Below are 24,016 nucleotides of genomic sequence, written 5' to 3'. Positions count from 1 at the left end.
ACTGTCGCCTTATGTCTGAATTTTAAGAGAATACTGACCCGTAGTGCATTACATCAAAAGATACCCACAGCAAAGCAAATCCAAACTCCGATTTAAGGACAAAATGTCATGTCCACAGTCTATGGTGACTGTGACCTGTACAACTGGCAGTCATTAGGAAGTGCTTTGGTTTTTTTATTACTAAGCTACGATAACGTGAAAAAAACTTTGAAATACGCATTAAAATCAAAAACAGTTAACTGACCTTTACAGTTGTGTCAACTGGGCAATGCCTCTTCAGAATACTGGCTTTTTTCCAAAATTGCATCTTCTACCCTCATGCACTCAGGAGCCTGGCTGTCAAGTGTTCTCCTGAGTATGTTACTCCAGAGGGTGACAGTGTTGAGTGGGTATAACTGTATAAACATATGAGAGCAAATTGAGACTGTTCTTGTCATTTGCCCCATAAAGAGCCTGAAATCTTCCTCTGACAGCAGCACAAATGTCACCATTTGCCTCAAGAAACCTGCAAACTGTTCTGGCAATTTCATACAACGTCCAAACTTTCAGCAGCTGATTTCTTTGTCCAAGGAATTAGGAATGAGCAGTGTTGTGCAAGTTACTCAAAATTAGTAATTAGTTTACATTAGTTTAGTTTACATTTACTAGCCACTTCTTTCAAAAGTAATTGAATTACTTTACCAATTACTGCATATAAAAGTAATTAATTAGTGGGGAAAGTAACTTTTGCGTTACTTCTAAATGTTTGCTTCAATTCTTTTATTAATGCATACCAAGCAAATCAAGGCTTGGCTGTTTGGATGGAGTGGCTCCTCGACAGTGGCATCATTAGGTCCAGTCATTTGGAGCTACAGCCCCAAATATTTTAAGCCTAGCTCCGAATATTTTCGCCCTGAAAAAGGAGGTGTTTATAGCAAAACAACAAACAGATTGTGTAACAGAGCAGATCTTGACTTGCAGCATCTGAAGGAGGGGGGAATAATCAAACGCTTCACAGTGAACACAAAGTTGGAAGACATGCAAACCAGATGAAAAGCTCCCTTTTTCTTAGCCCCAGACTTAGCCCCTGGTCATTTCAATAGCTATAAACGTCCCTGCTCCTTGGTCAGCGGCGCTAGCACTTGGGTCTCTTGCAATTAGTTTTGTAGAAGTGTGTTGTTTTACCAGGTGCTTCAGAGAATTAGAATTACTATTCTTTGATGTGGATAAGGTTCTCACACCTGCACATAGACTACAACTCACCAGTATACTTTTGTCCTTGATCTTGAGGAGGGAAAAATAATGTCCATATTTCCAGTACAGCAAGATCACATTGATTGAACTGTTGGCTATTCCGTGGGTTAATGCTGATTGATTGATTCACTCATTCATGACGCCACCTAAGGTCGGGTGACGTTAGATCATAAACAGGAAATTGGGGGAATAGGCTGCATTTGTCTGCTATAGTCTTCAGTTGTCCATTAATATTTTACCAGAAGACAAAAATAATGAGTAATGAGCCCATTTAAATCTCAGTTATTGTAACTACATTATTTAATTTGAAAAGGTAATTAGTTACATTATTGGTTACTGCCAAAAGTAGTGGAATTACAGTAATGCATTACTTCCAACATTGGGAATGAGTGCCTAAAAGGTGACATGCTAGAATAAATACTTGTTTGTTAGGCTATGTGGTAGTGACACAGAGATTTTCCCCATGACTCAATCAAATATTGATACATTATGAATTTCGCCAGAGGTACTACTTTCCAGACCAAAAACCAAAACAGCACTTATTTAGACCTCAAGAACACAGAGCAACACTGTCATGACATGTTTGGTGTTGTCTGCAAACTAAATTTCATGACACAGATAATAATAGCAGTCCTGTGCATGTTATCTGACTGATTCATACATCATGAATCTTGTTGCTTTGCACTGTCATAAATTTGAAGGAGTGTGTCCCTCAAACTGGAGCGCGTCTCTCACCCTCTTGATCCTCAATGGTCTATGCCAAAAGAGCTTTCAACTCAGAAATCTAAACACCCCACATTTCATAAGAGTATCCAACAGCAGAGACCTGCCTTTGTATGTTGACAAGTTTGCTGTTTCTAAAAGTAACTGCTTCGTACATGTCCAAAGTGAACCATGTGATTCTCTCCATCTGCAGCTGTGTCTGATGTGTCTAATGTGTCGTTGATCTGGGGTGCCAATGACACAGTATGTCCCAGAATACAGATGGGGTAGTGTGCTGTTCCCAGTAGCCTGGAATTAATGAAATTGGCCGTACTGTAAGCGGCTAGGTAACTGTAAGGAAACATGAGTCATCCGCATTAAACATCTGCTATTTTTAACCATTACTTACTCATGAGGCTAAGAATACGCAATCAAACTTATTATTTAGGCCAACTTTATGTTTATGTTGTATCACATTATAAATATGACAACAGTTCTCACACACCAGCCTACTGATGGTTTGAAGTTTCTCAATATGTTTTTGGGTAGGTGGTAAAACAGTTTTGACCAGTTTGTTCAAGCCTTCATCTGCATTCACTGGACGAATCGTCAGGTCAGAGCTTTTGTCTCATCCATACCTGGATCCTCAGCATACCTGGATCCTAAGCATCCCTGGATCCTCAGCATACCGGGATCCACTGCTCTGTGCCTGCAGGTGCTCTCATTGGCACTTACAACTGGTCCATGATCCATTTCATGTGTAGGGAGTATTCGATCGTGCAGATGGGCAAGTGGTCGTCATGGATACCTACTGACTTGAGTTTGAAAAACCTGAACCTGTTTTTCAGTTTTGTTGTAATGAATGGAAATCTGCAAGCTAAGGAAGCACATGGGTGTGTGTGTCCTTCTCATTGCCATTCAATATAACTGCTGCTCAATATAACAACTGGTTTGCTGTTAATACACCTCTGCCCTGCCCGGTATGGCATACGGATCCATAAACAGTTCACTTGGGTGTGCTGAAAAGGGAAAAGGGAATCTTGAACCCATCTGAATGTTTTTGCAACACTCATTACTCTCATTGTGCTTAAGGTTAGTTTAATATTGTGGAGCCAGTATTGCCCATTCAGGTATCTTCCATTTTACTACAAAAGATCCACACTTTTGTGCATTGACTCCCAAATGCCATGTCGAGCTTTACAGCTCAGAGCACGGCCATGTTCTGAGTGTAATGCTGGACCCCATTTGGGCAGGCACCTGACTGAACACCAGGTCTTCTTTATTTGTCTCAGTTAAGTTCCCTTGTCAGGTTCTATTTTGGCATCTTTACCATTGGCCTTTACTGCGGTGATGTAAGTGGGCTCTGGGCCAGTTTAAGTCGCACTACACATGTTGTTGGAACAGCCGTCCACCTGGCCCAAGCCCTCCCAGACGGAAACAGACGCGTCTTCTAAATTCTCTGTCCCAATTAGGACCTGTGTCAAGTATCCCTGTTAGGTGATTGTGGCAAATAACGTCTTTTAATTTTCACTTACTAGCATGGCAAGCCTTCCCACTCTCCACTGTCTCTGCCTTTCCGCTCTCTGATGTGATGTACGACAGAGATTCATATTCATTAGAATATGCATTTCCTTTTGCCATCTGAATCTGTTTGGCATTATTTAGCTGCTGATTTCATTCTCTCTGCTATTTCTAACACGCTGTGGAAGGCAGGGGTGGAAGCTTCTCCGAGCCGTGTTGCGACCGCACTTAGCCCACAGACCAATCTGTCTTGCAGCATGTCTTCTGGAACGTTCCCGAACTCGCAATGTTCAGATAACTGAGGCAAAGCAGTGTCTCACTTTGCAGTGTGGCTCTGTGGAATTAATTGAAGTGTCGAAGCACTGTATGGTCACTGACTGCTCCAGATTGTCAAGACTTTGACCAGGCATGGTTAAATCTGACTTTCATGGTAGTAGTTAAACTGTTCAAACATATGTGGCTTTTTCACCCCACACACACTGAGCATAATGTCATGCTTACGAGGCTCATGTGTGGTATTGTTTGCTGAGGGAAAAAAAAGGGCTCTAACCTTCCCACACGCTTAGTCCAGTCCCATTCTCCCTCCACAAATACTCCAATTGAGCTGAACGATGAGGTTGAGAAAAGAGTGTTGTCTTGTAGAATCAATAGGTGTGGGGAATTATCACCAGTGCCCACATTAATATACTAAACCCTCCCCTTTCAACTCTTCATTGAAACGGTGTAGCAATAAACGTAATAAATGATTATTAACATAAATGTAACTGACCTTTGTTTAACTTGGTCAAAGTGATATTGAAAGACTCAACAGCTGAGTGTGTCACTGATGTTTTACTACAGATGCACATGCACATATGCACACACACAGACACACACACTCACACAAACACACACACACACACACACACACACACAGACACACACACACACACACGCACGCACCGAAGACTGCCCAGGCTAGATGGCTATAGTTCAAATCCATTGCAAATACAAAGCGATGTAATAGCTTACTGTTATGAATCCTGCGCTTAACAGCCTAATAAAGAGAAATAACATGGCAATGCTGATTTGTTCCACAAAGATACTTTCATGCCCATGTTATACATAGTGAAAATTTGGGAAAAAATATACTGCAGATCTTAATGACAAACTAGTGTGTTTCTCTACAACATTGTGTGTGTGTGTGTGTGTGTGTGCGTGTGCGTGTGCCTGTGTGCCTGTGTGTCTGTGTGTGTGTCTGTGTGTGCGTCTTACAGCCTGAGGGAAATGCGTGTAGCTAAAAGGGTCAGCAGAGCTATGCTTACACACTAGAGGAGCTCTTGTCTGCTTGTCTTTGATGCAGACCTGAGCACGGTGGTCTGTCTTAGGACTTCCTCTTCCCTTCTCAGCTTGCTGCCCTCCGTCTGTGGTCGGGGACAGACAGTTCTTTTAGCTGTCACTTAGTGTCATTCCCCGAGTGCATTTGTGCCTGTCCTAAGCTTTAAATCAACACGAGGAATCTCCTAAGACCATGTGACCTGAGAGGTCATGAAACACAGATGTGTGTGGAGATTTCAGGAGAATTAAAGCAAGTCGTTGTGTCTGGAGACCTGTCCGGGCATTTTTCATTTCTTTGTCTCAGCCCTGAATGCGTGAGTATGGGAGCCCGCATCTGTGTAACTGATGTGTTTTTTTGTTTTGTTTTTGGTTTTTTTTGGTTTTTTTTTGCCAGTGTGTGATATAACGCCTGGCCTGGTTTCTGCTGCAGACTGTGCCACTGGTCCAGTTGTACAGTGAGAAGTGGGGAGGTGGCGAGTGTGTTCTGCATGTTGGGGTGTGGAGAAAAGTAGCACTTAGAGAAATCTCAGGAGACCTCTGTGAGTGTACTGCTAAAAAGCCTTACGTCATCAGAGGTGCCCATCAAAAGAAATGTCCTTGGCCTTACTTAGCCTTAAGGTAAGGTTAAATTAGCAGTCAGGTCCCAACACAGCTAGGGAAAGCCTGCCAGCCAACTCTGCACTCTGACACATGCTCTGAATGTATGATGGGATATCTGCCAAGCATACATTATGGCATCAGAGGGACTGTACACACGGAGTGATTTGGAACGGTGTCACAATGTTCATCCCCATCTTTTTTCATTCTGTTTTTCGTTTCGCACATTTTTTGTCACACTCCCCTCCTACACAAAAACACACAAGTGCACAAACACACACACACACACACACACACACACACTTAAACTGTGTGTGTCTGTGCATTTGTTTTTGTGCGTGCGCGTGTGTGTGTGTAAAAAACCTTAGAAACGATAATGAGACTGATATTTTTGTGGGATGGTCCTGACTCAGCTGTAATTCTGTATTTCCAGAACATTCTCATCTTTCAAGTTTCCTGGTATTCTTTTGCTCATTGCGTTATTCTGCACAAAATTATGGCCCACAAAATTATGGTTAGGAGTCTCGTGACAAAATCAGATAATATATTTCAGTTAAAATATCCCTCACTGGAATTAGGACTGATTTAACAAAATTTCAAAGCAAATGGTACATTTTAAGAAATATTCTTACTTTTGGAAATAAAAAAAAAGCTATGTTTCTTAGAAAATTAAATTAGGCATTTTTCTGATTTATTCATATGTTGATTCTCTAAGCCTCTTGTTACAAGGAGTTTTGTCTTTTCGCTCCCTCCTTATTGTCTGAGCTTTCACTCCGGGAGTGTTTCATGACAAATGCTACTTTCCCATAGTGTGATGTGTAATATAATTATCCTGTGCTTTCTAGCCTTAGCTAACTCTGCTGATGATTTATGATAATCCCCAATCATCCTGAAGCCTCAAAACTCTCGGAAACCCTAGTGTGGCAAATGAAATTAGTCTCTCTCTTTCTCAGGGCTGGAACACAAGGAGCTAATGATGTGAATGCAGACTGTATGTGCTGTAGAAGCTGGTTTCTGTTCTCTCTCTCTCTCTCTCTCTCTCTCTCTCTCTCTCTGTACTCAGACTGTGTTAAATTGTATCTTTCCCTCATTAAGACAAGATAAATCTCTTCTCAAATCTCATGCTGTCCTGTGTTTGTGGATACACAAACAAACAACACAAAAAAAAGGAGAGAGAGTGGGGAAAAAAACGGTTCCTCGCTGTATGATGGTACTCTGGAGGTGAGGCCGTCTTTGTTTTGGTTTTTAATCATTCCAGTTTCGGCAAATTAATAGAACTCTTCAGTGCTGTGCATGAGAGAGGATTACCCAGCATGCAATGGTGTAGGATGTCACTTAGTGTTTCTCAATATGCATTCTTAAGTGTTCTTATGCATTATGTGTTCTCGTGGACTCATCTGACTTCCTCCACTGCCCAAGTTCAACTCCAGTGCTTGAGAGCGCAAGTACTGAGAACGGGTCAAATACCTGGAAGCGCTCTTGATCCGACCCAAATACCAAGGATGCATTGCTTGGTGACTTGCCAATAAGAATAAATTTAAAATCATTGCAATAGCAAATGCACAGTACATCTCAAACCATTATAGCTGTGTTCTTGTTCTTGTGTTTTTGGGAGGGATTTCTTGCAAGGTAACTTTATAAGAAATTTCCTCTCAGGATAATGAGTTCATTCTTCTTGAGTTCCTCACACTGAGAATTACCTGCCGTCTGTCCACTCCATGGATGATGTTAAGATGAAAGAGTCTTACTGTACAATTGAAAGTTTCACACTACATTTTGGGAGTAGTGTTTCAATTAACTGAACAATTCAAAGAAAAAATATATTTGACCCTTTTTTTGTGCTAGAGATTTTAAAGGTACCCAGACATGCAATTTGTCTCGCTGGGAAGGGACATTCAGATCGCACAAAAATTTTTTCCTCCCTCATATCCAACGGGAGGGAAGTTCTATGAAACGGCGTTAAAGATGACTCTCGCCTCCCTGAAAGACAACACCGCAGGCTTAAAGAGCTCTGCTGCCCAGATCCACGCCCTGGGGGCCCGAATAAAAGAGAGTGTCCTACGAAGGCAAAGAGAATTTTTCATCAGCACGCGCTCCCTCATCAAAATTTCATCGAGCCCATACTTTGGAGGGGGAACTATTCGTGGTGCCGAATCAGTGGGAGATCCCTGTTTGGTCAACTTGTTCGCACCCCCCCCCCCCATTACCCACTGTAACATATGGCACGTTAAATTAACGGGTTTTTTCCTGCTCGTTAATGCCATGCTACTGACATGGAGCTTTATGGATGTGTGTTCTCCTCTGCTGTACAGAGGAAGAATGTCACATTGCTTTCAATGTCACCAGCATCAGTTACTGCTGTTTGTCTCTAATTGTTTTGTATGAGAGGGGTCATCACAGCTTCTGTTATTCCACTCAGTCTACATTGCTAACAAGAAGATGATAATTATTTAGTAGGTGGATATTTTTTTCCTTAAGGCGTAATAATAAGTTATCGATAACAAATGTGTAGGTGTAGTATCACCACAGTACAACATAATACAGATCGTTTTTTCAGGAGCTTTTATCACTCAAACACATTCAGAACCACCTAAGTAGGAAATTCTACACAAACAAGGACTGGAATGTCCTGATGTTTAAAAAATGAATCAGATCATACCAAAAATTAAAAGCCAACACTGGGAAAAAAAGACTTTCTTTTCGCTTTGACTGCAGCCTTAGAAGCAGACCGAGGGAGTGTGGATCCCAGTGTCTGTATTGCAGAGAGTTGCGTGAAGTGGGGAGCAGAGAGTGTGTGTGGAGAGCAGAGTCCTGGAGGTCCCTGGTGTGGACAGTAGCACAGCAGGAGACATCACCACATTCTGGCAATAATTGGCAGAGCCCCACAGAGAAGCATCTATGGGGCTCAGAAATTAATTATGAAGGGACCTCTTTGTTTTTTTCCCCCTCTCCCTCTCTCCCAAGACTCTTTGACTTTTTTTTTCTTTTCTTTCCGTTTTTTTTTTTTTTTTACAATGGAGCCAGAGAAGTCCAAAGCCATGCTCTTTCTTTACAGTCTTCTGAACCTCTCCGTTACTGCTCTGTTTTTTATGACTTTTTTTTTTTCTCTTACCATCTCAGTTCTCCTAATCCTCTTGCATATCTGTGTCTGTCCCTGTGATGAGAGGAAAGAACGCTTTGCGTTTGAAATCCACCTTGGTGGATGGGTGAGCAGGAGAACACCCCCCCCCCCCCTCCTCCTTGCATCCTGTGTGAATAATTTACAGGAACTGCCTGTGCCAAAGCTTTCAAGGTCGTTGGCAATTCAGAGTAAAACAGCCACCAGGCTGATACAGGAACGGCCTCTTGCCTTACAGGGCACTGTCTCTCTCTCTCTCTCTCTCTCTCTCTCTCTCTCTCTCTCTCTTTCTCTCTCTCTCTCTCTCTCTCTCTCTCTCTTTCTCTCTGTCTCTCTCTCTCTCTGTCTCTCTCTGTCTTTCTTGCTCCCCCATGTTCAGCAACCTTTCAAGCACAAACCCAGCTGGAGGAGGTGAAGGGTTGAGGAGTACAGGGAGAAAATCTCCTCTCTGTGCTCCCCCTTTAGCATTGTTATTGGATAGGCAACCCTCCTATAGACACTGGGGAGTTAAAACAGCATGGCATTTTTTCCTCTTTTTTTTTATATTACACTTTCCCTAGAGCATACAATGAAGAAAAAAAAGGGGGCGGCGGCAGGAAGAGGAAGCTGTGACAGACAGATTGGCCAGCGAGGGAGTTTTTCTTTTTCCTTTTTCCTTTTATTTTTAAGCCACTGCACTACAAAACACAGAGCGGTGCTGTGATGAGGGAGAGTAAAGAAAAGGCACCGGCAGAGGAGTGTGTAAATCAGGCATCATTAGCGGAGGTCAGAGCTGTCGTGGTCTCGGAGATGGAAAAGCGTGGGGGGAAAAGGAGGGAGCGTTTGAGGTTGGCCTGTACCTTACAAATGAATATCTGTGCAACACTGACAGTAGATCAGTGTTAAAAACACAATACATGAACAAAAAAGCACCTTAGTCACAAAGAACGGCATAACCTTATTGCTAAAATGTCTCTCTGCACAGGTTTAATTGGCAGTTTTTTATGTAAGGAAGTCATTTAAATGATGCAACATGTGAAACTTCATTGTGGCATAAAAATGTATTCCGTTTTTTTTTTTTTTTTCTTTTTTCAAAGAGACATTTGTAATACAGAAACTGTAATGACATTACAGGTAATTTATGCGGCTTTGGTAAACTCATTACCCACTTGCATCTGATGTGAATTGTAAGTAGAGTCTGTTAATGTAGCAGAAAGGGCTGGTCAGATACATAAAGCAAAGTTAGAGGATATCCAAACCCTTCATTTAAATTACAAACCAAAAAAAAAAGAAAAATTCAACCCACCTGTTAATTAACTGAAATACTTAGGACTGTTTTGTGATTACCACAAATTTGGACTGTCATAGTGTGCATCTTGTGAAATCAATCAATATTCAATATCTAATCAATACTCTGTATTCAGTCAGTATTCAGTTCGCATCTCTCACCTCTTCAGTTACACAGTTGTTTTCAGTACACCACCTGAGAGTAGTCTGCTGCGGGGTACATTGGACTGGAATTGGTCTCCTCGGGAGAAAACAAAACATACTGTCTCCTTTGGAAATGTGTGGTGTTAAAAAAAGAGAATTTAAAAAGATTCAAACTGCTCTGGAACAGAGGGACAGGAATACCCTGCTGTCATGACCCTGACAAGCTAAAATATAAATCTCTATTTAAAATGTTTTCTTCTATAATCATTAGAACTACATCTTATCCGTCCACTAGCAAAAGATATGGTTTCACACTTTATTTTAACTTATCATATTTCAACAGTAAGCATTAAGCAGGTGTAATCTCTCTCTCTATCGCTCCCTCTCCCTCTCCCACCCTCTCTAATTCTTTCTCTACTCACTTCATTTTGAAGTAACTCGGCAGACGCGTGCAGCTGAAATGGTGACGGATGCCAACGTGCCCAGGGTGATTTTGCGGACAGTGTGTGTCCCTGTCTTGCCTCCATCCATTCTGGTTTGAGAGTAAGCAGCCCATGATGAGGTTGGCAGTGTAACTGTGGAAATGAAAATAGATGGAGCAGGAACCTCCAGAGAGCAGAGGGAGAAATAAATAAAGCTCCCATTAACAGCATCTCCCATCTCTCCAAAGCGTCCTCGCCTCTCCTTCCTTTTTATCTAGCTCGCTCTCTGTTTGTTTATTGTTGCTGCTGGTTTGTGGTTGTTGTTGTTGTTGTTGTTGTTGTTGTTGTTTCACCTAAATGTTGCATTCAGTTGTTTGTGATGGATTTAGAGTTTTCCCTAAAAAAAAAAAAAGAAAGAAAAGGAAAAAGAGCTTGAAAGGAATCTTTTTACTGTGCTGCATAAGTGTCAGCAATTATATACTTAGGGACAAGACCATTTCATTTTTCTGTATTACAAGCCAACATTAGTTATTGGTTATCACAGCTTCATTCAAAGGGCTAACTATACCAAATCAGTTTAATTTAAAGCTGCATCTGGAGAAGAAACACACACACACAGACACACACATACACAAATCAGCAGACAAAAAACCTGTATTTTTTTGATCATTGTGTCCCATTTATGAGATGTGAATGCTCTGTTGTTTTTCTGAGAATTTCCCACCATGCACTGTGTGAGTCCGCACGCTGCCTCACTGCCCAGCATAGTCAGATCCCTGTGTCCTCCAGTGTATTTTTTTTTTTTTTTACTGTGGGCCATATGTTTGTCTTATGGTCCTGATCTTTTAGCTCCAGATGGCCGGATAGGGGTTTGATCGTGGCCCAAGAGCAGAGCGGGGCTTGGCTTTGCACACAAGCATGAGATCTTTCCCCCTGTCCTGCGCGGCAGGGTTCTTGCCCTGCTGCTTCCGGATATAGCTGCCCTGGATCTGCAGAGATCCTCTGCATAGGAGGCATTGGAAAAGGGGAGAGAAAATTCACTTCACACCCCTTCCCAAAAAAAATGGAGAGAGAAAGAGAGAGAGAGAGAGAGAAATTGACGCTGTGACCCCTTTTCTGAGGGTATTGTGCGTCCTGTCAATGCAGAACACTTGACTGTGTGAGATCCATGCGCCAGCCCTGTGTCTGCACCTTAAACCCAGCCTTCACAGCCCTGCGCTGGGGTTTACACCAGAACACCATGGCTGATCCGCACTGTCCTCTCTGTTGAAACAAACGATTCATTCTGTCCTTGGATTGCTCCTGGATTTTAATCAAGACGCTTTACTGTCCACTGTGCACTTTTTCTGTGTGCCAGGTGTCAATAATTTAGAATATTCATGGTGACAGTTATGCATACCAATCTGGGAGCCATACTGCACGCTGTTTCACACCCAAACCCATTTCCAATATGCCAACAGGAATTTATTCAAACGCCACATAAGACAGATCTTTTTTTCTCACAAGAAAACATTTTTTCCCTTTTCTTTTCTTTTTTTTTTATTTGTTTGAAATGCGTTGCCTCTATTGAAGCTTACAGCACAGTCCCTGCTACAGTCGTGTGGTGAGGTGGTGTAGGTTTTAACAGGAGACTTGCCGGGAAAGGAACATCTCATGTATTATCTTTTGCGTTTTTCTCCCCCACACATTATTTGTGCACATCTCTATAAAGTGAAAGAGTACGACAACATCTCCCCAGTGAGCTAGAAGTGAAATAAAGCAAACATCCGCGGCAAGAGCCTTGATTTCCCTCTAAAAAAATTCCGACACCTTTTCATTATGAAGGCGCTGGACCGATTCAGATGTCAATCAGTCAGAATATGGAAGTGCTGTTAAAGGACTGACACACACACACACACACACACATACCCAGGATGTACCGAGAAATTGATAAGGGACTCTTGGAGTCCTCTAATTGATTCGGATCTGCCTGAAGCCTCGGATCCAGTGATAAGTTCAGAGTGGAGTTTTTTTTCCCCACGGGCGTGGCTGGGCGGGATGAAACGGCCTGTCAGTGATTAATTTGTCAGGATGGAAGGCTTGATGGGGCCCTGGGTCTCAGGAAAGCCTCCGACTCAAATGGCCGGCTGGCGTCGCACGGTTTTAATTATGCCTTTGAGGTCTCCAGAGGATGGCAGCAGTCTCGCGGTTGCCACAGGCCTTTGAATATACATTTGAATATAGATTTAATTGAATAAAAAAATCTAGCTCTATCTGACAGTTGTCTGTCGTGACAGAATATGAAAAGATAGTTTTATCTGATAAGAATCAGACATGCATGAGAATAAAATACCCAAACATCTACAATGTATTTGTGAATAACAGAATATAAATCCTTTATTCATTCTATCTGTAAAAATGTCTTTTATCATATTGCTGCTTGGTTTCAGTATTTGGGGAAAAAAACAAGGACACTAAAATTCAGTGAAGTAATCTGGAACTTTTTTCCAGTTGTCTTCATTTCCAACAGTGACCTTACTCTCTGAAGTACAGCATGCATGAAGTGCAAGATGACGTTTCATGTTGTTTTTTATAGCAGCGCTTTGGCTTTAGTTTTATTTTGACATTTACTTTTGAGTATATTGAATTCCTCACACTCTAAGGTGGGATTAAGTTTTAAATCTGAATTTACAGACGTCTAAAGTGAATTGTATGACCTCAATATAGAGAACCGTACAGGATGATTAGTGAGTGTCCTCTTGAAGATATTCAGGTCAGATGCATGAATATTTCATGCACAGAGATGACGGCTCACTCCAGTGGAACAAGATGCATTGGGATGCACTCACACATTTGATTAGGAAGATTGTAATTCTAAAAGTCATAATTTCCATACTAACCCGCTTTCCATAGCAATCCCTGCCCGCCCCCTGCTTTCCCTCGTCTGAGGCGTTGGGTGGCCGGAGATACGCTACTTTGAAGTAGGGGGCTGTTTTGTGTGTCTGGGGCGTATTGGTCTTATAAGCTTCGTACGTCCTGATAATGCGGCTGAGAGAAGTGACAGAGGAACCCATCTCAATATCTCACATCTTCTTTCGTTACGTCCCATTACAATCTGTCATTCGCCCTGCCTGCCCCGTTCCTCGACTCGGCTCGGATCACGTCTGCTATTCCTGGCAGTGCACGCCAGACACCGTGTGGTCTTCGCTGCTTAGATCCATCACAGGACGGATACAGCGGGGTCACACCCAGACAGGCCTCTTTTTTTCTGCTGGAATCGTTTGTGTGAATTCAAACGGGACTCCGGTCATTACACTGAGAATTGGAAGACTGCCACAAAGCCACGACTTGTGTTTTCTTGTGTTGTGGTTGGGTTAAGGTTTATGTTTAATAATTGATAAAATAAAGCAAAGTAAAATAATTCATCTTTGTTATTCTGGGCTTATTCTTCAGCTGAGAGAGCTGCTTAAGTAATAGCGCAGCTAGACCAAAAAAAAAAAAAAAAACCTGCATAAGCTCTCATCCTGAATGGACAGAACAAACGTGTCAGCACTGTGTACGTGGACTGCTGATGGAGTCTGAATTAAACATGGAATATTTAACCGCTGGCCACATTAAAACACTCCGATGGATCCGAAAGACAAACGTCTGTGTGACGTTCACCATGGTAACCAGAGGGCATTCCGGACCAGGCCGCCCTTCTGCTGGGTGGAGTGTGAAAACTTTAATGAGAGAGACTTCACCACAGCGCCTGAGCTAATTCTACTGCAGGACTGCTGAGAGACAATGTCAGACTTAAAGTTCAAGGAAAGCATCTTATTTCCATGCTGAATTTAGTTAAAATGTCTCTCAACATTTACAACATTTACAGATCCCATAGACAACTGCCCATGGGAAGGCATAAAAACCAACCAAAGTACTTTATCTTTCATATATAATTCTATGGTAAAGTATATAGTGCTATGGTAAGGTCTACGTCATGGTAAGGTCTATGGCAGAGGCACTTAATTACTTTTCACTGAGGGTTAAATTCAACCAACAACACAATTGTCACTGAGGTGGCTGTGACGTGTTTTGAAGTGCCGCTTTGTATGAGTCACCTTGCAGACGGCCACAGCCTGACCGCACTGCAAACAAATCAACTTAGCAATGGTATGGTCTGCTAAACTAAAGCAAAAATTGGTTGGTCCAGTCAGTATTGAATTGCCTATTTTTGACATCAACTTTACACTTTTCAGTATCAATCATGGCTCTTATACAAACAAGACCTACGCGGGCTGCGCTCGTTTTCAGCGGTCAGGCTGACACAGTGAATTAACGGTCGGCTAACAGTGCGTCTCTCTGATTCAGTTTCGGTGGTTAGTTAGTTGTAGTTAGTTAGTTGTTAGTTGTATAGTAAAACAAATGACTGTATAACATAATAATTAGAGTTCCATAGGGGGTAACTCTTTCCTTTCATTGACTCTGTCTGTTCTCCACAGGTGTAAATGTAACCTGCACGCTGGGCAGTGCACCTTCCGAGAGGGCAGCCTTCAGTGTGAGTGTGAACACAACACCACGGGCCAAGACTGCTCTCGCTGTAAGAGAGGATTCAAAGCCAAGTCCTGGAGGCCTGGATCCTACCTACCCACACCTAATGGATCACCCAACACCTGTGAGTCCTCCCCCTGGGAAAGCCGCTACTCAGCTGCCACTCAACCACTCAGATTAGTGCAAGCCCCCGACATATGGCTGTAAAAAGCAGATTAAAAAAAAGAAAAAAAGAAAAGAAAAAAGAGAAATGAGAGTGTCTCATCCATTAAGGATCACTGTGCATAGTCTCAGTTTCAGTGAAATTCTTCAGAAATGTTTAATACACACACACATGCCTTCTCTCTCTGGCTCTGTCTCTGTCTCTGTCTCTCTCTCTCTCTCTCTCTCACACACACACACACACACACACACACACACACACACACACACACACAAATAACTATATCAGTACAGCTGTATCCAGTGTTTCTGGTGCTGTGTAATGTACAGACAGCAGAGTGTGGCTAAGGTGTTTTTTTAGTTCAGTTTATATAGATATACTCACACATTCACTGCATGCACAGTGACAAGAGGACCCTAGGCAGGCTCTCTTTCCTGTTAGATCTATGAATAAAGGCATTAGAGTGTTTTCAAAAATAAATCTCTCCATCTCCTGTCCCTGTTCCCTCCTGCTCTCTCTCTTTCTCTCTGTCTGTCTGTCTGTCTCTCTCTCTCTGTCTATTAGGTGAAGCAGCAGGGAGTCTTGGTGGTGAGTAGTAATCAAACGCTGAAAGGATGGCTGTGGTTTCCTCATTCTTTGTTTCTCTGTCATCCATTTTTTTTTCCTGTACCATTTTCATTTTTCATACCATTAACAAGCAGATTGCTCTCTGTCTGTCTGTTAACTGTCAGCGTGAACTGAGATGAGATGTTTTTTCCACAGTTCTTCACTGCGCGGATTGGCTTTCAGGATTTTAGACAGTGTTTAGACAGTGTCAGATAATACTGCAGTTGAAGGCTCTGCCTGCAGTATTGAAAAATACAACTATAATTACTTTATTTGTAAGATCATTTTATTTGATGAACATGAAATCGCTTATAACAAGCCCGAATGTAAGATCATTCTGATTTATTGGTTGTGAGCACACACTCTCTCATGGTTGGCAAGAAAGAAAGGCAGATAAAATGACTTGGAGATGAAATTTGAGTCACTGAATGAAATCACATATCCAGTACATTTTGCACATATGCTTTGTCAGTCTCAACAGTCTCTTACGCATGTTACATGTTGCTCTGTCGTTCCTGAACAGAGATCGAATTACTAGCATCCTCGCTGAGTGTTGATTAAGAACCCTTTAGTCATTATGAGTACACAGCAAATTAACCCATGTTAACGAAGTACTTAATTAACACTCAGAGTTAATGTAACTTGGGGTCATGTGGTGGGCTGTGTGGTATCAAACATTTTAAATAAAAGACTGTAATTATGGGCGGTGTGCTTGGGTGGTGTAATGGCAAGCTCTAACTGAACCCAGTGTTGGTGCTTTGGCTGTCAATCATTACTCGTGACTGGGTCAGGTGTAGTGAAGGAGTCGACGGCTCGTGGTCTGTGACAGTCAGCCAAAGAGAATACTCTCCTCTCCTCACAGTTCAGTGACCCCCTACTCTCACTAGGACACCTGCACAGCTGCAGGCCAAAGCAGGCAAACAGTGGAGGTCTCCATGTTGCTATGTTTCCGTGGAGACGCTTGTGTACACGGGCAGGTAAAAAAAGCTGTTGCCGATTACTTAAGTATCAGAGGTGTTGCCCTCCAGCACTGGCTTAGAAAAGACAAGGCCTTTTTGGCCAGAAGCTTTGCTTGTTTGACTATGTTTGATAATTCGATTAAAAAAAAAATCGTTTTTGAAACATGGTACAATATCGCAGCGTCCTACAAAGACTGCCACAACAGCTGCGACAGTCTGTGAGCATAGTGACAAGCAAGAGAGTGTCTGAGTGTAGAGGAGAGAGACAGTCTGTGAGCACAATGAAGTGACACACAGTCTGTGAGCACAATGAAGAGACACACAGTCTGTGAGCACAATGAAGAGACACACAGTCTGTGAGCACAATGAAGGGACACACAGTCTGTGAGCACAATGAAGGGACACACAGTCTGTGAGCACAATGAAGGGACACACAGTCTGTGAGCACAATGAAGGGACACACAGTCTGGGAGCACAATGAAGGGACACACAGTCTGTGAGCACAATGAAGGGACACACAGTCTGTGAGCACAATGAAGGGACACACAGTCTGTGAGCACAATGAAGGGACACACAGTCTGTGAGCATGGGGGAGAGAGACAGTCCTTGCGGATGGAGGCTGTTTAGAGCTTGAGCGAGACAGAATGTGAAATCTGAAAATGCTTTGTCATTTTTAATTTGTTAAATCAAAACCTCTTCGGTGAAAACAAAACACTCAGTATTCACAATATTTTAGCCATATACCCCCACGTACAGATTATGAAGCTGCCACGAAGGGTCACAGTCATTGGTGGTGTTTGTAGATGCTAGATTTCCATTGTAGTTTTTTCAGTCTGTATCTGACCACATCAATTTGCCCCTTCAGATACAACAGACCTTATCACACAAGCTACCAAACCCACACTGGCAACAACAACCAGTACTGCAACCACTGCTCCAGTCCTGCTAGACGTCCCAAAGACCACAGTCTCTGCTCTACAGACCACAGTCTCTGATCTGCAAACCACTTTTCCAACATCCACCCAAGTCTCAGATACACCAGCATCATTAACTACAGTGGCAGGTTGGAGCTGAAGGCAACTACGCCTAGTAAAAGTCTGTTAGTTAGAAGCAACAGTAAACTCTCCCAACACAGTCATCAGCTGTTTTTTTCCCCTCTCTGTCACTGGATGTCCTTTCATTTAGTGTGATGAGTTGTAATGAAAACAGCATTGTGTGTTTTTTTCTTTTTCAGTATGTCAAAGTTCATTGAAGTACAAGTGTCTGATGAACTGTGATTGAGAGAAATTACTCGACTGCTGAAACAGTTGTTAGTTTTGCCCTTAAGTAGATGAAAAGTCTGTGTTCAGTAGACAAACTAGGAACTAGAACCTGTCTTACCGTTGATTCTGAATGAAAGCTGTGAATGAAGCAGTTGACAGGTGGTGAGAGAGAAAAAGAGAGAGAGAGAGTCTGTTACATGTCTGTAATGTCTGATAGAAACACCTCTGGCCTTCTGGGTAAAGTTGTGCATTAATTTTGTACTCTCAGACTCATTAGCAGTTGCACTCTGTGTAAGCCCTGATCTCTGACTCACATCCAATTGAGTGGAACCATTGCACCAGTTCTTGTTCTGCTGTGGCAACCCACAGTCCCCTGGGTCCGGGCTGGGGCAGCTCTGAAGTTTACTATCTTTAGTTCAACCTCAAAAACCATATTCACAAGGAAAGTTGGAGTGTGAAAGTATTACTTAGGATTTAAAAAAAAAAAAATCCTGCAACCTCACAGTGAACTGTGAGCTGTGATTGCTAAACCTGTGTCTGTAATGTCTAGAAACATTTCTAATGGTAACTGCTTTGGAAGCAGAAAGGGACTGTTTATACAAACAATGAAATAAAAAAAAATGTGTGTGTGTGTGTGTGTCTGTGTGTGTGTGGTGTGTATGTATGCATGTGTGTGTGAGAGAGAGAAAGAGAGAGAGAGAGAGAGAGAGAGAGAGAGAGAGACATGCTATATGTGAGGGAACATATTGGTTTATCTATGGTCACTGAGGCTTGAATTTGGCAGAATGGAATGATACATGTGTGTTAGGTCAGCCTGCTCCATACTTAAACTTTCATGACCACTTGAAATATTTTTAGGCCCCAATGAGCATGCTCCATTTTCATTTTGTCATCCATAACCTATTGAACACTGAGGTGTCACTCTGCTCATTTGTCCTTCTGAATTATGAAACATTCTCAGGGTCTCTTTGACCTCTGTGAGAGGAAAGGTTTTCTCTGCTTCATTCTGAGAGGTTGCTCAGGTATGGATCCTGCAGACACATTGGCCCTCCTGCTTAGCAGAGATTGAGGGATGTTTACACCAAACCAAGATGGAAGGGGAAAAAACTGCAGCTTACTACTGAATAACTCTGAATAAAATGCATTTCATCCTGAGAAAATCAATTGAAAACTCAAGCTGAGTATCACTTAATTAAATTGGATATGACAGTGGCCAGAAATAGCCAATAGCAGAATGCCATTGAGTGCTGTTTCATGCTTACACATGATTGGTTGAAAAGGTTCACGAAAGCTGGAGGATATGATTAAAGAGATTTTAGAATCACTAAGTGTTCCGTACAGTCTGGGACTTTGTAACATTACCCCATCATTTTATTTCATTTCAACTCATCACATCTGTGGAGAGTGAGTTGTGATGTTCAAGGTGAGATGTTTAGTTACAACCTCAAACAAGAACAGTGTCCTAAGGAACAGCTGCAGAGAGCAAGAGAGAGAGAGAGAGAGAGAGAGAGAGACAGAATGAGAGAGGGGGCAGAGTGAGAGAGAGAGAGAGAGACAGAATGAGAGAGACAGACAGACCAAATGAGAGACAGGGGGGCATTAATATTATATCTCAGTTTCTCTTTAACAAAACTCCCCTTAATAATACAATAAAAAGTTCATGTAAATTAAAATGAATGGAAATAGCTGAATGCAGTTAACAGTTCATCATGTCCCAGATTAATGCAAGAGCAGATTCCCATGTGGAGGGTGGATTCTGATCCCTGGTCCCAGTACTCATGTTATCCCTGCGGCCATATATTTGTCCTCCTGACACCACCTGTCATCTTTCACTGTGTCTAATCCAGACCGTTTAGTGAGGCTGAGCTGCTAACTCTCCCAGAATGTTACAGATGTGTAACTACCTCACAGTGCTACAGACATGTAACTACCCCAGTGTGTTACACACATGTAACTACCCCAGTGTGTTACACACATGTAACTACGGCAGAGTGTTACACACATGTCAGTAACGCTGAATTTTACAGAGATAGAAGAACCCACAATATCTTTTTACCTCTAAAACTATCAAAGTTTACATATACTGTACAGTGTAAACATACAATTGTATGCAAAGTATGTTAACACCTGTCCATAAACAACTGCATCCAGAACTCTGTTTTCCTTTATGAATATCCAATTAGAGCCCAATAAAAATAAAACACTAAAGATCAAACATGTCCACCGCTCCAACAAAAACACGACACGGCATTAGTTACGGTACGTGCCTGTTCTGTAATCTGTAATTCGCTTTCATATCACACAGAATGTAAATGCAGTCACTGAATTGGGAGGCCGCTTTCTTTGGCCATGTGCTAATTATGAGGGACTGGTATGGAATACTACCTTAATAAAACATCAGCATGTTTGACTGCAGGAAGCTGCTACCTGCCTGCAGTTCCCTCAGCTGAATCCCAATGCTCCCATCAGTGGCAGGACGCTGGTCATTCCTCACACAGAGGGGAAACACACTGTTCTCTCTGCTTTATGAGAGTGTGTGTGCGCATTTATTATCGTCAGATATTCTCGTATCTGATACTGGGTAATGATGTGTAATTTGGTTAGGAACAGATATGTCTGTGCTGTGATGTATGTATGTGTGCGCCTGTTTGTGTCTCTCTCTCTTTCTCTCTCTCTGTGTATGTGTGCACTTTTGTGTGTCTGTGTGTGCGTGAATATGTGTGTTTGTGTGTGTGTGTCTGTGTCCATGTCTGTGTGTGTGCGTGTATGTGTGTGTGTGGTGGGGGGGTGTGTGTGTGGGGGGGGGGCGTATCATACACAATACATTTAAATGAGTAACAGAGATAATGACTGGTAGAGGTGAGGATGGTGCTTCAGTCATTGTTTAAGTTATTTGGGTTATGCCTCACTGATAACTGATATGTCAATACATCGATATGCCGATATATCTGGCACTCATTATAGTTTCAGATTAATTCCCTGATAAAGACTTTAGTAAATTAGATGTTCTCAGTGCCCAGCTGTATGCAGGGGTGACCTGTAGGGTGTAATTAGTGTTAGATCACACGTGCAGTATTGTGAAGAATAGTCTAGAACTCCCAGTTTCGTCCCTTCTAAAGCAAACCTTATTCTGTCTTCATAACGTTATTTTTAACATTTTAGTCTAGTTTGATCTCTGATCTTGAGAGCTTACACTCTCCTGTGCTGACTAGGCACAATCACACTGCTGAACACACAGACTGCTGCTCCTGACTCCACAAACACACCACCACTGACGGAGGGACCCACAACCACGCCAGGTGGGACAACATTAGCTTAGCAGCTGTATGGTAGCTTAGGTGGTGTCACAAATTAAAGTTTATTGGTGTCATGAAATGCAGCATCTTTGGGTTGTTGCTGTTTTTGCACTCAAGTAGTTTTAGGTTGGTGATTTAAATAAGAATTGTTGGATTGCTAAGTTTGTGCTCTGAATTAGAACAGCTTTTGGGGAGTGTTTTGAATTGGTTTAGCCTAAAGCTAACATGTAGTGTTAGCGCTATGTTTTCCCCCTCTCTAGAAGATTACAATGTTCCAAATCATTATTTGCTCTGGCTGAATAATTGTTCCATTTTGTAAAGATATTCAGTGAGAAAATGTGAAAACTAAGTAAAGAATATCAAGCTAACAGGGAGCCTCCTATTCTAAGCTTTCCAGCTTTGGTGGAAACCACCATCACACAAACAGGTGACCACTAAACAAATTAGAGTCATAACTGGTTTCCTTCCAGGTCAGACAGTACTTGTGTTATGGAATTAGGGTGTAATGTCTCTGCCAAACATCATGTAATGGCCAAGACACAGACACAGCAAATTGCCAAAATAGCCACTAAACGATCATTTGACAATTCGGAGTTAATTTAGTTACTGCTCTAACATTATTACTCTCTCAAGAGCTGCCTTTGGCAAATGGCCAGACCATTGTGCCACCCTCTGCGGGCTCTGGCCTGGCAGACAGCCTGTCTGTTGCCACGGTGCCCTCTGTGTCCATGCCTACCATGCTGGCAGAACCAGCAGGAACAGATCGAGAAGGTAAGTCACAGCCATAATCACAGTTTGGTACGAAACTTTACAATATACTGCTTCACACCTACTGCTTCAAAATGAAACTTTTTTCTCATTGAAAATTCAGAGTAGAATTGGGGGCATGTGTCTTCATTGATTATGGGAAATGTCTTGAAAAACACATGATATAAGACAACAATGTTTACAAGATTCTGTCCCTTATTTTGAATTAATTAAACATAGACATGAGTCCAAATGGGTTTGAAACAAAGATAGCTAATATGATTGCCTTTCACTTTGGCTCTTCCGCTGACTTTAAGACTGTACATATGGTTTGCACTGTTTTTATGTTAATATTGAAATTGTGCATGCTTGCCATACGTTACATATTTAAGAAGGTTACTGCTGTCTGATTAGATCTAAATTAGCATAGATTTGAAGTAGAAGTATTTTTTCCTCTACTGATGGTTCAAGAGTGCTTTACTGACACAAGGAGAGACAGAAAGGGAGGGAGGGAGAGAGAGAGAGAGAGAGAGAGAGAGAATAAGGATCCTAAGCATTGTGATTTTGTACAGTTAAAAAAAAAACTTGTAGAACCTGATTCGAATTTGACAGAAGTGTCTGATCAAATCTGTAACCAAAGGACAGATAATGTGTGCATATGTTTTTTTCGGAGTATATCCTGGCGGATAGGGTGACGACTCAGTAGAGCAGGTTTAAAGGAGAGCAAACCAGTCTCTAGAGCTTTGCCAAGTGAAATCCCTTCCATAAACCCTTAACCTTCCATCACCCTTAACCTTCTGTCACCCTCTCCGGCAACAGTACATGCTCAGGTCATCCTGTCTAACCATTAATGAAATTTATCAAGCGTCAGTTTTCTGTGTTAAAACACAAACAGACATTAGATTTTATTTATGAGGTTGTTGGAATTTTTTTTACGCATAGAGCAGATCATCGACAAAACCCTAGTATCCGTGTTTATGCAATTGAGTGGTACATTTTAATTACATGTTTTATCATGCTTCTTAACTTCCAATTAAAGGGCTTAACAAGACTTAAATAATGTTTTGGTCTTTTCCGCTGACCTCTTTTCTTTCGGCTCCTTATTAGCAGTGGAGTTGCTCCAGTCGGCTGTGTGTGTCTTGATTGATGGTGCTAATAGCGTTGCCATATTCTCTCCTGAGGCGCGGCGACGCGAGGGGATTAAACACGATTAGCGCTGTGCTAAATCAGTCATTAAGGTATATGGGCCACAATGCCAAACTAACCGTGCCATGTGCTGAGCTTCTTAAAAGCCACATGGTTTCTTGTCTGGTGCTCGCGTAAAGTGCTAAGACGAATCTGTGACCGCTGCTTCTCGCAGTCCCTAAAACATGCTATGTGATTTGGGTTCTTAGCCCGTTGAAGACAGCTGAAAAGGACTGTTGTTTGGCAGGTGACCAACAGGAGGTTCTCATTCACCGTCTTAGGAGTGATTCCTCCAATGCAGCTTTTTTTCTCTTGTTTTACTTATTTTAAAAATGGGAAATCCTTTCAGGACACCATATCTCATATTCACCAAGAGAACTCTCATTACTAAAGCCATTACTAAAGTATCAACTGATTATCAGCTATCAGTGGGTTTGTAATGTAATTTTGTACCAGTTACACTGTATTGAGAATAGCGGTGTTCATTTGTTCGCTAGATGTAGTCGTCAGTGTCACTTTACCTTTAGCGTTTACTGTTGATGAATTCCCATGTGTGAATGTCATTTAAGGACGTAATAACTGTGAATAACAATTCATTTAGTGCTTACAGTGTCTTATATTATAATCAGTCCTTTAAACACAAACAAACACAGTCTGACCTTTTGCTGTTTTAGTGCAATTCTTTAGCAGGTGCACATTCCCTTGACTGGTGTAATAAAACAAAACCTATATTCATGTGTAATCTAAAAACAGAATACCAGTCCACTGTTCCATTTTACTCCCCACAGCCAGGTGTTTGTCAGTGTTCACCTGTGCATCGCAGGCCTTTCAGTGTTGCACCTCCAACTGTAACGGGGGAAAAATATATATATCGTCAAGTGCAGTCGCAGGATGCAATCAGTGGCCCAGAGCAAATAAATCTTTAAATACTCTCTTCTCGTGAAACACAATCATTTTCAGAAGCACTTC

At 42.0% G+C, this 24,016-nt stretch overlaps 1 protein-coding gene across 1 annotated transcript in view; it reads left to right on the top strand.

Moving 5' to 3' along the window:
- ntng2a (netrin g2a) overlaps window positions 1-24,016 on the top strand; it is a 43,316-nt gene that overhangs the window by 12,666 nt on the left and 6,634 nt on the right. Inside the window, exons 3-4 of the mRNA XM_030764619.1 lie at window positions 14,781-14,953; window positions 15,557-15,580. Coding sequence (XP_030620479.1) covers window positions 14,781-14,953; window positions 15,557-15,580 — 197 coding nt within the window. The remainder of the gene's footprint in view (window positions 1-14,780; window positions 14,954-15,556; window positions 15,581-24,016) is intronic.

This window comes from Chanos chanos, chromosome 1 (genome assembly GCF_902362185.1).
Source record: "Chanos chanos chromosome 1, fChaCha1.1, whole genome shotgun sequence".
Taxonomy (NCBI): Eukaryota; Metazoa; Chordata; class Actinopteri; order Gonorynchiformes; family Chanidae; genus Chanos; species Chanos chanos.
Note: the sequence above shows the minus strand (reverse complement) of the source record. Positions and strands in the feature narration are given on the sequence as shown.